Here is a 13,525-nt window from a genome sequence, read left to right on the forward strand (position 1 = left end):
AGAACTGTGGGTTGGACTGCCTATGTCTTCACCGGAGCCAGCCTGACTGTGCCCTTCAGGGGAGGCCTGAGAGCTGTGAGGCACGTGCTGTGTGCTCTTCCTGCCGCATTGCCCGTGTGTTTCTCTCTTCTCAGCCATCTTTTCTGTCCCACTCTGTGATCTCCGATGTTCTTTCTCTCTTTGGACTAGTGTTCACTCTCTTCTTCTTTACTGCTCTACAGGGAGACAGCCTCTCTCTGCCGCCTTACCCCACAAGTCTATTTCGTTAGTTTGAAAGACTATAACTTGATGGAAGCCTTTCCCGTAGTCTCATTTGACTGAAAGCTGAGTTGGAGATTTTATGAATGTTGTGTGTCATCAAGGCTTTTGCTTGCAGTTGATTTTCTTTGGAAGCATTCACACTTACACTGCGTGGAGATTTTCATCAACTTAAGGGGGGAAAAAGTGACACCGGAGATGAATTAGATTGGCCAGGTCATACCATCTATTGACTGTTGGAGGAATAAGGGCACATTTTAATCCTTCAAAGATCAGTCACATACTTTATTTTAACATGTTTGATTATGCAAAGTAAAAGGAAAATGTTATTAAAGATAAAAATTCAAAACGTTGGTACAGTGAGAAAGTCAAGGACTCCCTTTCGAATCGGAGCTCTGTCATGTTGGACCATGTAAGTCGGTAACTACCTGTGTTGACAGCCTTGTCCTCTCCGCCGCCCACTCATGTAGTTCTGTGTTAGGAGGGGTACTAACCTCTCTGACATTCCTTTCTCCAGCTAGATGCGGCACCACACTGAACCACACACGTGTGCAGTAGCCATGTGCCCATTGTTTCACCTCGCAGGATAAAAATAGTTAAGATCCAACATGAAGTTATCTATATTATTATTTTTAGAAATATTTTAAAAGATGATTAGAGCATATTGAACAGATATTGAAATATATGTTGAAAACATCCATTGTAGACATCAATTTTATAATTGTTTTTCTTCTTCTCAATTTCAGGGTCAGCCTGGTCCTCAGGTAAGTGATCTCTTTTCTGATCAATTAACTCCAATTTAGGATTGTCCTAGTGAGGATGTTTTCCTTCAATCCTTTTCAAAGAATCAGGAGAAAAACATGCCTGTAATTCCAGCACTCAGAGAGGCAGAGGCAGGTGGATTTCTGTGAGTTTGAGGTCAGCCTGGTCTACAAAATGAGCCCAGGACAGCCAAGGCTACACAGAGAAACAGTGTCTCAGAAAACAAAAATTTAAAAAAAATCATGACACTATTTTTCAGGGCAGCTATTTTCCATGAGTGAAGTCTGAAGCCTCTTCAGGGTTGAGTTAGCCATATCACCTGTTTGGCCAGGGTTAACAGCATGCCCTGACACAAAATAAGACTCTTAACCGATCCAAGGCAATGCCTAAACATTTTCCGGCATGGTGACTTGCTCATACAGGCATGGGCTGGATTGCTGACCCAAGCCAATGCCCAAGCACTTCTGGGCACAATGACTTGCTCATATAGGCACGGGATGGTTTGCATTAGATGCTTATTAATCAGGTCCCCATGCAGCTGTGCATCCACAAACTCGTTGTTTTTACACTGTATCCTGCTAGCTGTGTCTGGTTCAGTGTAGACGGATACTGACTTTGCTCTCCATTTTCAACACAAACACCAACTGCTGCAGACATCATGTATAGGTTAGTACAAATGCAGGTGGCAGTCAATCTTTTGAACTGTAAATTTTACTGAAGAAAACAAACCATTTTCAAAAGGTGGAGGAACATGTATAGAGATATAGAATTATAAAAATGAAGTAAGTACTCACAAATAGTGTAGCACATTCAAACTCAAAAGCCTCAGTACTCCTCTGTCTGTAGGATGCTATTGAGAGGAGTCGGACTTACGGATGCTTTTCCTTCAATACTGTAAACGATTCAATTACTTACTATGCTCCCATCCATCTTTTTACTCTGTGATGTGCTGAACCCCTAGATTGCTTCCTGATAAGCTGTTTTTTTGATAACTTTTAGAAATTATTTACTATATGTTAATCTTTATTCTATACAGTATGACCATTATTGATCGTCATTCTGAACTCCTTATATAATGTCATGTAATAATACAAATATTTATTACAGCACTCCTTTTCACATTAGCTTCTGAGTAAAAGTTAGACTTTTGACTTATATTGGTGCAGAGAATGCCCTGGTTATTTGTAGCTTTCCCTCTTGTAGTCCAAGTTAGTTCCGACTAACAGAATAAATTTATAGAAGAGAGTTTTGGTTTCTTAGAATTTGAACTTGCTATGCTACATTGGGAAAAAGGTACAAAGTAAAAAGTGGTTTACTACTTTTCACACTTGTTTTATTCAGTGCAGTGTGCCTGTACATGTATGCCTGTGTGTGCACGGGCACTCATGTGTGTTGGTATTTATGGTAAATTACTTATCTGTGTGACTGGAGTAGAAATCAAGACTATATCAAAATCTGGAAGCACATCACTCAACTCTTCCAGAAAGGCAGGTAACACAACATAATGTAATGAGCATTGCCTTGAAGATAGAATATTTCAACTCTTTTAAAAATTTATTTATTTATTTACTTTGTATCCTGATTGCAGCCTGCATCCTCTCCTCCCGGTCCCTTCCTGAGCACACACACCCCCATTCTCCTCTCTCCTTCTCTTCAGAGAAAGGGGAAGTCCTCCATGGGTACCAACCCACCCTGGCACATTAAATGGCTGCAGGACTAGGTGCATCCTCTCCACTGAGGCCAGACAAGGCAGCCCAGTTAGGGGAAGGAGATCCAAAAGGGAGACATCAGAGTCAGATAGGGCCCCTGCTCCAGTTGTTGGGGGACCCACATTAAGACTAAGCTGTGCATATGTGTAGGGGGCAGAGGACCCGTTCATAATGTTCTTTGGTTGGTGGTTCAGTCTCTGTGAGTCCCCAGGAAGGTTGGCTCTAGGTCTTCTTGTGGAGTCCTTGACCCCTCCAGCTCCCTCAATCATTCCCCCAACTCTTCCACAGGACTCCCCGAGTTCTGTCTAATGTGTGGCTGTGGTTCTCTGCATCTGTTTCCATCAGCTGCTGGGTGAAGCCTCTCAGAGGCTTTCGCCTGACTTACGGAAGCAGTGAGGGCTGGACTGAGTGGACTCACCTATGTTGTGCAGATAAATTTTTCTACCATGGTTTTGATAATGTTCCTTTCCTGATGCCAAACCCTTGAGACTCAATGTGTTCTATGTCCACAGTGTGACAGACTCTCTGATCTGGCCTGTTGCCTTGCCTTCCACTGATTTTTGTGAATGTTCTTTATGAACTCTGTGCTCATCAAAACCAAATTGAACAATTTACATTTTCTATTCTAAGTGGATATTTTCCCTACTTTCCTTGGGACTCCTTTCTCTTTAATCTCATGCGCATATATCCAAACAAACCACCCATCGCAGTGCAGTACTGCTTCTTCAACAAGGTATTTTTCTTCTCCTTTACTGAAGGGATTTTCTTCCATTCCCAGACTCTCACAGAAAGTTATCTACGCAGCTCGTTACTGTGCTTTAAAGGAGAGAGCATGGACTTCCGATCAGACAGGGTGCAAGTCAGAGCCAGGCTGTGTCGCATTTAGCCTCCGCCTCCTTCACTGTGCAACAGCCCTGTCCACATGTGTAAGGCAGTGTCCTTTCTTAACGAGTGTTGTAAAAGTTACAGCATTATATATAAGATATTTCATGTGATACCTGCACATGGTGGTAAGCACTAGGGAAAAATGAATTGTTACTCTCTTTTCTGTTTTATAGTCATTTCTAAGTATTTTTTCTCTCTCTTTATAAAAAATACTATTTATTTTATGTGTATTATGTTTTACCAGCATCTGTACCTGTGTACCACTTGTATCCCTGGTAACCACAGAGAGTAGAAGAGGTGTCATAACTAGAGTTATAGGTGGTTAGCGTCTAACACACGGATTGTGAATTGAACCCTGGTCCCCTGGAAGAGCAGCCAGTGCTCTTAACTACCAAGCCAATTCTCCAGTCCTCTTTTCTGTTCCTTAACAGATTTTTATGGTCTTCAATGCAGAATCTGTGCTTTCTTTCATTTTTCCTCTACATCTGACTTATTACATCACTTGAGTACTTTATTTGTAGGGTTCAAAGCTTTGATTTTGATTTTCACAGTCAAAATTATTCTTGCCTAAACATTAGTGCTCTTTCACAAATAAATAGACAACTTGAACATAAACTGCTTATACTAGTTGCTTTAAAAAACATTCTCAGGACTCTATCTTGTCCTCTTCACAAAGTACATAGAACTTGTATTTAGTCCAAATATCCTTCAGTGTCTTTAGAAGTAAGTAAATGCCCCTCTCATACTAAGGGCATTTTCTTGCGTATATATTTTTTCTTTTTCTTCCTTCCTTCTTTCTTTCTTTCTTTCTTTCTTTCTTTCTTTCTTTCTTTCTTTCTTTCTTTTTTGTCTCCGAGCCTTCATCATAATTCTTTTTTGGAGTTGCATGTGAACATAAAGTAGCTCTAATTCCCTTAGGAACTTTGAGCACTAAAGTGCTGTGCGTGTTGTAATTCTGTATTACCCAGTGAGAAAAAAATGCAAGAGCAAACCACAAGCAAATGCCATCAGACAACTGCACGGCGGCCTGCAGCTTGCATTCGTGTTTGCAGATACACTTGGAAAGAAGTTGAAGATGTCACTATGCCCTCTTCCCCTAAGTCACTGTTGGCTTTTTTCTTTGTTCTAATATTATCATTGCCATTTCACAAGGCTTTGTTAAACTTTACCAAACTCAAGCTGTATAGTCATTGTAAAGAATTCTTCTGGGGTAAAATATTGAACTGTGTGGGCAGTATTTAGCTTTTTATTCATATGTTTTAAATTATGTATGAAGCTCCTTCTAACCTAACACTTTAGCAATTCCCATATTTCATATTTGTGTTTCAATCCAGCTTTTTCCAGATTCACATAGTCTGATTTGGGGGCAGAAGGAGGGCACATACATTCTCTAAGAAATTTGAAAAATGTGTGCATGCCTTTGTGCACACGGGTGTAGAGAACGCCCAGATTTCACTCACCGCTGTGTAAAACCAGTAATGTATTATCACCTGGATAAGTCAAAGCTCTTGCGAAGTATATTTTATTGTTATTATAAAACAGCAAGAATAACAGTACTAGTCCGAATGCTTTAGAGTTGAGGGAATTTAATTAAGTGTCACTGGTATTGTGGCATAAAGGACTTCACTGTACTCCAGATGGGTTATATTATTAAGAGTATACATGGTACAGCTATTTCTTTATTTTACCATAATCCATATGTTTTTGTTTCACTTGTACATTCATGTATTTAAATAGTGTAGAAGATAGAATTATTTCCAACTAAATTGGCTAAAGAACTTCTCTTGTCATCTTTATGCTGCATTTCTTAAGAAATATATATTACCTTTCATTTCATCTGAATTAATGTGGACAACCTGTAGTATCCCATGAATAATTAAGCTGATTATGTACTGCTTTACACCATGGAAACTGTTACCTTTCTCCGAGTGCCTCATTTTTTATAGCCCAGTCTCTTCACACAGTATTGACAGAAAACACACAATAGTTTTTGCCCTACTACAGAGGACTGAATCCTAACCACTGTGTACTCGGGTAAGATGTGCTGGCACTGAGCTCTACCCCAGGCTTCCCCAGTAAACTTTGGGTAATAGACGCTTACTTAGTAATTCATACTTAACAATAATTTTACACACACCTGATAAACCTACTGAAGATGTCAGCCTTCTACAGTCTTCACTTAAAGCCGCATACAAAACACCTTGCATGAGCTGAGGGAAAATGCTCTGGGCTCTGGAGGCTGACACCTGGGTTGATATTCTATTTTACCCCTTATGAGCGGGTGTGACTTTGGGCAATTTATCTAACTTTGTGCCTCAGCTTTTCGGTAGGAAGGGAGAATGATTTGATTCAATACATAACTTAATGAAGCACTCAAACCAGCCTATTGCCACACGCAGGTGTTAGGATTAAAGGCCTTTTGTAAATTCCTGGCATACCTTCTCCCATAAGTACTCACAGAAGCGCAGCCATAAAGACTCGGTACCCTTGCATGGCTACATGTCGACTATGCAGGTGGTACTGCGCCTGCTGGAAAAACAGAAGAAAATAATAGACTCATTCTGCATAGATGCTGTGGATAAATTAAAGTTAAGAAGTTTGTGGAAATATGATTAGTTATTGTCGGAGATGGTTATCACAGTCAGACCTCTCTATAAAACAAAACATTATGAGCACAGTTGTGGGTGTTCAAAATATTCTTGAGTGATGTAATGGGCTTTAAATGTTTTCAGATTTTTGAAAGTCTATCTTTGGTTAGCATAGCGAGTGTCAATCTCTCCTTCCTCCCTAAGTAAAAATTACCCTTTGTACTTCTAGGTGTGTTTCCCACTCCTCTTCCTACATGACCAGGATATATGATGCTAAATTTTTATGATCTTAAATCAGAACGAATCCATTTTAGCAACTTGTGCTCAGCAAAGTTTCCTTTTAAGAAAAGATAAATGGAATCAAAGGGTTGGGAAGAAAACTCGTGGGTGAGAGAACATACATCACAAGCATGAGGGCGTGGCCTTGACTCTCCAGCACCGCCGTGTGAGGAGCTGAGGGCTGTTGTGCGCATGTGTGTAACCACAGCCCCAGAAGGGCTCAGAACCAAGTCAAACACCTGGGCTCACAAACCACGAGCTTTGATGCCCCGCCTCAAGGAAAGATGTGGAAAGTGACAGAGCAAACACCCAATGTTGCCAGATGTGCACATCTTCACACACGCGTGCACGTATATTACACATGGCTACACATACACTATACTTGTATGCACACAAGAAAAAGTTTAAATAAATAAAAAATGTTTATTTCCTATGTCTTCAATGGACATAGTAAATAAATATCAACAATTATTACTTTCTTTTGATGGGTCGTGACCCACCGTACACAAAACTTCTTATCTAGCAATCTAGACTGCTGCACATTCAGAAAATGTAGAGTTTTGAGTTGCTGAGGGAAATTTTACTCTCAGAGTAAACCCAGCACCACCATTTCCATGTGTGTAACCTGCGCTCTGCACACACACACAGCTCAGCCAAAGGATAGGTAGAGTCAGCCTTCTGGCTCGTGCTGTGTTTGCAGAGCCCTGAGGTCAGCATGTGGCTGCATCCCTCCAGAGGAATGCCCTCTGATACACAAGTTACCCTGGCTAGCAGAATCTGAGTAAAGAGCACACAGTTTCTTTTTGTTGTTTTTGTTTTGTTTTGTTCTTTAATTTCTTTTTTAATTAATTAATTCATATTATATTTCAATAGTTATCCCATCCCTTGTATCCTCCCATTCCTCCCTCCCTCCCATTTCCTCTTACTCCCCTCCCCTATGACTGTGACTGAGGGGAACCCCCTCCCCCTGTATATGCTCATAGGGTATCAAGTCTCTTCTTGGTAGCCTGCTATCCTTCCTCTGAGTGCCACCAGGCCTCCCCATCCAGGGGACATGGTCAAATATGGGACACCAGTGTTTGTGTGAAAGTCAGTTCCCACTCTACACTCAACTGTGGAGAATGTCCTGTCCATTGGCTAGGTCTAGGTAGGGGTTTGATGTTTACTGCATGTATAGTCCTTGGCTGGTGCCATAGTTTGAACAGAACCCCTTGGCCCAGATCTGCCCATCATAATGTTCTTCTTGTAGGTTTCTAGGACCCTCTGGATCTTTCTATTTCCCCATTCTCCCATACTTCTCTCACCTAGAGTCCCAGTAGGATGTCCTCCCTTCTATCCCACTTTCCTGATAAATAAAAATTTTTATGGGACATGTCCCTTGGGCTAGTGTCCAGATATAAGTGATTATATACCATTTGACTCTTTCTGTTTCTGGGTTAACTCACTCATTATGATCATTTCTAGTTCAATCCATTTGTGCACAAATTTTGGGAATTCCTTGGTTTTAATAGTTGAGTAGTATTCCATAGTGTATATATACCACAGTTTCTTTATCCATTCTTCTACTGAGGGACACTTAGGCTGTTTCCATGTTCTGGCTATTATGAATAAGGCCACTATGAACATGGCTGAGCATGTGTCCCTGTTGTGGGAGCATGCAGTTTCAGTGGTGGACCAAGTGATCTGAGAACAGAGCAATGTGCCGGGGAGGGGTGGGCTGGGGTTGGGGGCACTGTAGATTGGACAAGAAGCAGGATCTTAGGGACACTGGAGTTGAATGGGGTCTCTAGAGAAGAGAAGTCAGTGTGGGGAAGGGAGAATTAGTTTTCAAACTCCAACAAGAAGTAGATCCAAGGAAGAATATCAAGAAATCCTCATGGGGCAGAAGACCCAGAAGAAAGCTGGCCAAAGAGTACTGAGCAAAATGGCCAGCCACATGGAACATTGCCTCTTGTTCCCACAGGAGGCCTGGTGGCACTCAGAGGAAGGATAGGATGTCAATCTCACAGTGATTGACATCCACAGATGTGTGTGTGTGTGTGTTCTCATGTGCGAGTGTGTGTATTCTTGTGTGGTAGGTGGGTGTGTTCTCATGTGCATGTCTGTGTGTATTCTTGTGTGTGTGTGTGTGTGTGTGTGTGTGTGTGTGTGTGTGTATTCTCATGTGCGAGTGTGGGTATTCTTGTGTGGTGGGAGGGTGTGTTCTCATGTGCATGTCTGTGTGTATTCTCGTGTGTGTGTGTGTGTGTGTGTGTGTGTGTGTGTGTATTCTCGTGTGCGAGTGTGGGTATTCTTGTGTGGTTGGTGGGTGTGTTCTCATGTGCATGTCTGTGTGTATTCTCGTGTGTGTGTGTGTGTGTGTGTGTGTGTGTGTGTGTGTGTGTGTGTGTATTCTCATGTGCATGTGTATTGGGGTATGGCAGCATTAACTTGGTTTCAGGAGTTACTTGATACTGAAAGTATGGGCAGATAGAAGCGAGGAGTCACAGGGGAAGGCGGGACAAGGACCTGAAATAGCTGCCTGTGGTTTCCTTGTGTGAGGGGAAAGCAATAACAACAAAACAAACAAACAAACAAATAACAACAACACACCTGTCATTCCCTGGAAGCTTTACTGCTTCTGAATTCATGTTGAAAGCTCACAGGATCCTCAGACAGCCATTGGGAACATATCGGACAAAGAGGTATCGATGGCTGTTTGGTTGCCACCAAGCTGTTTGTGAAGTGCTAATTTTGGCCCTATATGTTTGAACTTCCATTTCACAAAGCCTGTTAACACGCCTGTTAGATAGTTGTGGTATACAAAGTCCATAGGCGGTTAATTATCATTTACACATTTCACAGAAACTGAAGCTCTGTGAGGTTAACTGACCTGCCTGTTGTCCTGTGCCATGCGTCATGTGTATGTGAAAGTCTCCAAGTCAGTGTGAGTTAGGGTTCCCAATGCTCCCCCTGCCATCGGGTGTCCTGTTAGTTAAGTGGGACACAAGCCCTACTCCCAGCAGCATTTGTCGACTGTTGTAAAACAGGCACACATGCTTCAGCGGTTAGAAGTTAAAGAGCATTTCCTAAGGAGAGTTGGCTAAACTTAGGAAAGCAGGAGAGCATGCATGTGTACAGGATGGGACCTTACTGTAAGAAAAAGAACTTTCCCTCAGTCTTAGACCTAGGGGAGGGGAATAGGGTGAAAACGTGAGGGAGGGAGGATCGGGAGGATACAAATGATGGAATAACAATTGAGTTGTAATCCGAATAAATTAATAAAATTAAAATTTTAAAAAAAAGAAAAAGAATTTTCTTTCAGAAACTCATGATTATATATTTAACTTTTTCTAATTGGCTTCATAGCTCAGGTTGCTAGGTCAGTGCTTTTTTAACAGAGGTGTGCTGTAGCCCTTGGTAACGAAATAATAGCAGATGGTTCCACAGAGATAGCTACATAGGCAAAGATGCAGAGATTCAGTCATTCAGAGAGTAGCTGGTGTTCCAGGATGGACCTGGGGAGGGTCCTTAGGAGAGACTGAAGGAAGTCAAACAGGTTATAGGGAGAAATAACAGCAGATTATAAACAATGTGTCTTAAGATTTCCAGGCAGGAGTTCACGTTTCTTTTGATAGGGGTCTGAAGGTTCATTTAAAAGGATTTTTTAGCTGAGTTTCAATGGCATATCCCTGTAACTACGACATTTGGGAGGTGAAAACAGGAAGGTCTCAAGTTTCAGGTGACAGTAGGCCACACATTGTCTTTAAAGAAACAGGAAATTTCGGATGGTCTCAGAAGTATGGGAACTGTCCTTAAACTCATCATTCAGATTTAGAAATGTCAATTGAACTGAACATCAATCAAATGAATCCCTTTCCTTTTATTTATTGTTATGGTTTTGTACCAGGACTTGAACCCAGAACCTCCAACATGCTAAATATATGGTATACTGTTATTTTTTCAAGTGTGATTTAAAGTTAAGCCTGTACCATGTCATTTCATCTGCATGCACTGAAATGTGAGTCTGTGGTGGGGCCTTTAAAATCATGACCATCATCTCATTAACATTTCTAATAAAATAAATACCCAGTGAAAAATTTGGATTTCCTCGGTTATTATAAAATTCTCTGCACTTGGGACTTAATTATTGTTGTTTTTCGGTGTTTAGTGTCTCTTATTCTTTAGTAGTTTCCCTTTCTTTTCTTTTTCTTTTCCACGTAGCATCACTTGTCCTTGTGTGTTTGTGCTATATATAGAACGTCTCACACTTTGAATTGTTCTAATTACTGTGTGTGATGTTATTTCACTCATTTTCCTACCTTCTGTGGTGGAGTCGGTTCAGTTTTTTAAGAAAGCCTATTTTAAAGGATGATGTGTTCCCTAGCTCACCCCAGGAAGCATACGATGTTTGGTCGGTTGGTGGTCCAGAACAGTTCAGTCCTGATGCTCAGTAAACGCTTGCGTCATGGCTTCTGCAACTTCTAAGGGTTGTTTCCGAGAGTTTGCCACTGTGGGCTGGGACACGGGCCCCTGAAGTTTTTTGAGCTGAGGATGGTATGAGCTGAAGAATGTATTTAACTCTCTATGTTGCCCAGGCTAGCCCCAAATTTCTAGCCTCAACTATTCCTTCTGTCTTATCCTCCAAAGTAGATGAGACTATCAATGTAAACCAGTATACCACATAGAAAAATTAATTTGATGATAGTATGCAGGGTGGAGTGAGTCAGGGTCACAAGAAGCTTGTGTAATGGACTATTCTGGTCTTCTAAGAATAGGATACTAGCAACTAACATGGGGAGGTGGGACAGACTCAAGTGAAGTTGTACAAGTGAAATCTGTAGAACAGAGCCCTGGGTTAAATCTACCGAGCCAGATATAAACACAAGAGTTTTAGGCTTGCCGTTGTAGTGGTGTGCTTTACAAAAATAGGAAAGTAGGGAATCACTGTGGTCTCATAGCAGCAGACACTGGGAAATTTGGTTTGAGAAAGTGGAATCTGAGCCCATGATGGTCTGTGTTGGCTCAAACATCTGGTAAGTAGTTGAAGATGCAGGGTCGAAGCTTGGAGGAAAAAAAAAAAAGCTGAGGACGGAAAGCAGGTAATGGCCGGAGCCTGGAGAGTATACTTGATAGCCAGCGAAGGGAGCGGAGTGAGAAGAAAAGGTTTAGGAACAAATTTTGGTGATGTGAACACTGATGAGTTTTGTCAACCCTTCCTCCCCCAAGGCTTCAGTTTATTTAGATTAGTGTAGCCCAGGATATCTCCCTCCCAGGGCGCAGTGGATTTCCTTCCATGCCTCAGCTTTCTTCTCCTCCTGGAAAGAAATGCCCTACCCACAAGGAACAGCATGTACTTTAACTTGAGCTCCTTTATTTTTCCTGGAGCCAGACTGTAAAAACATGACTTCTTGCTACCTTTCCTTTTTCCTTAAATCTAATTTCCTGTCCCTGTGTGACTAATCTGTTCTGTAGGGGAAGCTAATGGAAACAGTAAGGAAGGAAACAGGACATGAACAGGAGCTGATGGTGGGCAAAGGCAGTGTGTCTTCCCCTTGCCGTCAGGAAAGGGCAAATGTGTACTCTGGAGGATGGTGGAGGAGAACGCGGGGCGGGGGAAGAGGATGGTGCCACCGCCGGTAGAAGGGACAGGGGGAGAGCAAGGTGAGTAGGACCCAGACAGGGGAGGAGGAAAGAGCGTTGGTAGGCGCGATGCTTTACATCCAGTCTCTGGAGGGAAGAGTGATGAGAATGAAGAATCTAAATGTGACGCTCTGGGAGTCGCCACTCACATGGAAAGCTCTGTGGTCACGTTGGCCACCAGCCAGTGTGAGGGAGATCCTACTTACATTGGAAGTCAATCAAGGCTCACAGCCAAGACCTGAGAGTCAGGCTCCCAGCCCCACCTGACAGTTGTCATTTTTAAAAATTATTTTTAATTTGGCGGCGGGGGCGGGGGAGGGGTTCGTCCTTCAGAATATCTACTTGCCCCTCATCCTTGGGGCTCTGCTCATTCGCATTTCATAAACTCTATATTGCTTTAGAAAAATAGAACAAATGAAGAAAAAAAAGCGCTAAACGGCTTCGAAGAAGGCCTAAGTCACTTGAGCAAAAAATGATGTTTGGACAGAATATTAGGAAACATGTTGAAATAGGTGGTTGTAAATCAAACCCAGGGCTTAGAGGAAAATGTACTATACGGGATCCAGCTTTAACCGCGTGCACGCACGCATGCGCACGCACACACACACATACACACACACACATATGTGCGCGCACACACAGAGACAGAGACAGATGAGGGGCGAAAAAGAGAGAGAGGGAGGGAAGGACAGGGAGGGGGAAAGGGAGGAAGGAGAGAGTGTGAGAATATGCAAGCAGAGAGAGGGGCCCTAGACTAACAGGGAGAACAATGGGTGGGTAGCTGAGGAAGGTACAATGACCTGTACGTATGTATGTGCAGTGCTATGTAAGGAAAGCTATTATTTTGTATGCTAACTGAAAACAGCAACAACAAAAAAATCCATTTGAATTGTATTCTGAAACTGTTTGAGTCCCACTGTACACAGTGAGAGTAGCCCAGGAGAGCTTACCCTAGGTATGAAATAGTGGGGGCGGCAGACGAGGCTGAAGGGAGATTATATAGTCTTCCACAAAATCAGTATTCAGCATTCCAAATCTTTTACCACGGAGTTCATTGAATTTGACCTTTGAAGACTAAGATGCAGAGGTGAGGGGGAGCCACGTTCAAAGTCAGAGGCATTTGCACAGTCTTAAAGTGTTTAGAGACGCAGGCCAGTGGTAGAAGAGTCAAACAATCTTCTCTTTGGTTAGCAAGAGCAGTAACGTCCATGTATTGCGTAAGAAAAGCAAGCCAGGGGAAATGGCCCCGAGTTCTGCCGTCTCACGAACCCCTGACTCCACTGAGCTACAGCGGTCTCACTAATGTTTGAATTTTTCCAAATTTTCTCTGAGTGTTTGAACCCATTAATTGCTTCCTTACGGCAGCTGCTTGTGATTTAAGACTGATCGTGGGCACACACGGTCTGTTGTTCAGGACCCAAA

The 13,525-nt window shown here is 42.3% G+C and overlaps 1 protein-coding gene across 1 annotated transcript in view; it reads left to right on the top strand.

The window, feature by feature from the left end:
* COL25A1 (collagen type XXV alpha 1 chain) overlaps positions 1-13,525 on the top strand; it is a 400,933-nt gene that overhangs the window by 226,315 nt on the left and 161,093 nt on the right. The window contains exon 4 of the mRNA XM_084756859.1: positions 1,005-1,022. Within this exon, the coding sequence (XP_084612985.1) occupies positions 1,005-1,022 (18 nt within the window). The remainder of the gene's footprint in view (positions 1-1,004; positions 1,023-13,525) is intronic.

This window comes from Acomys minous, assembly GCF_964271855.1.
Source record: "Acomys minous genome assembly, chromosome: 14".
NCBI lineage: Eukaryota > Metazoa > Chordata > Mammalia > Rodentia > Muridae > Acomys > Acomys minous.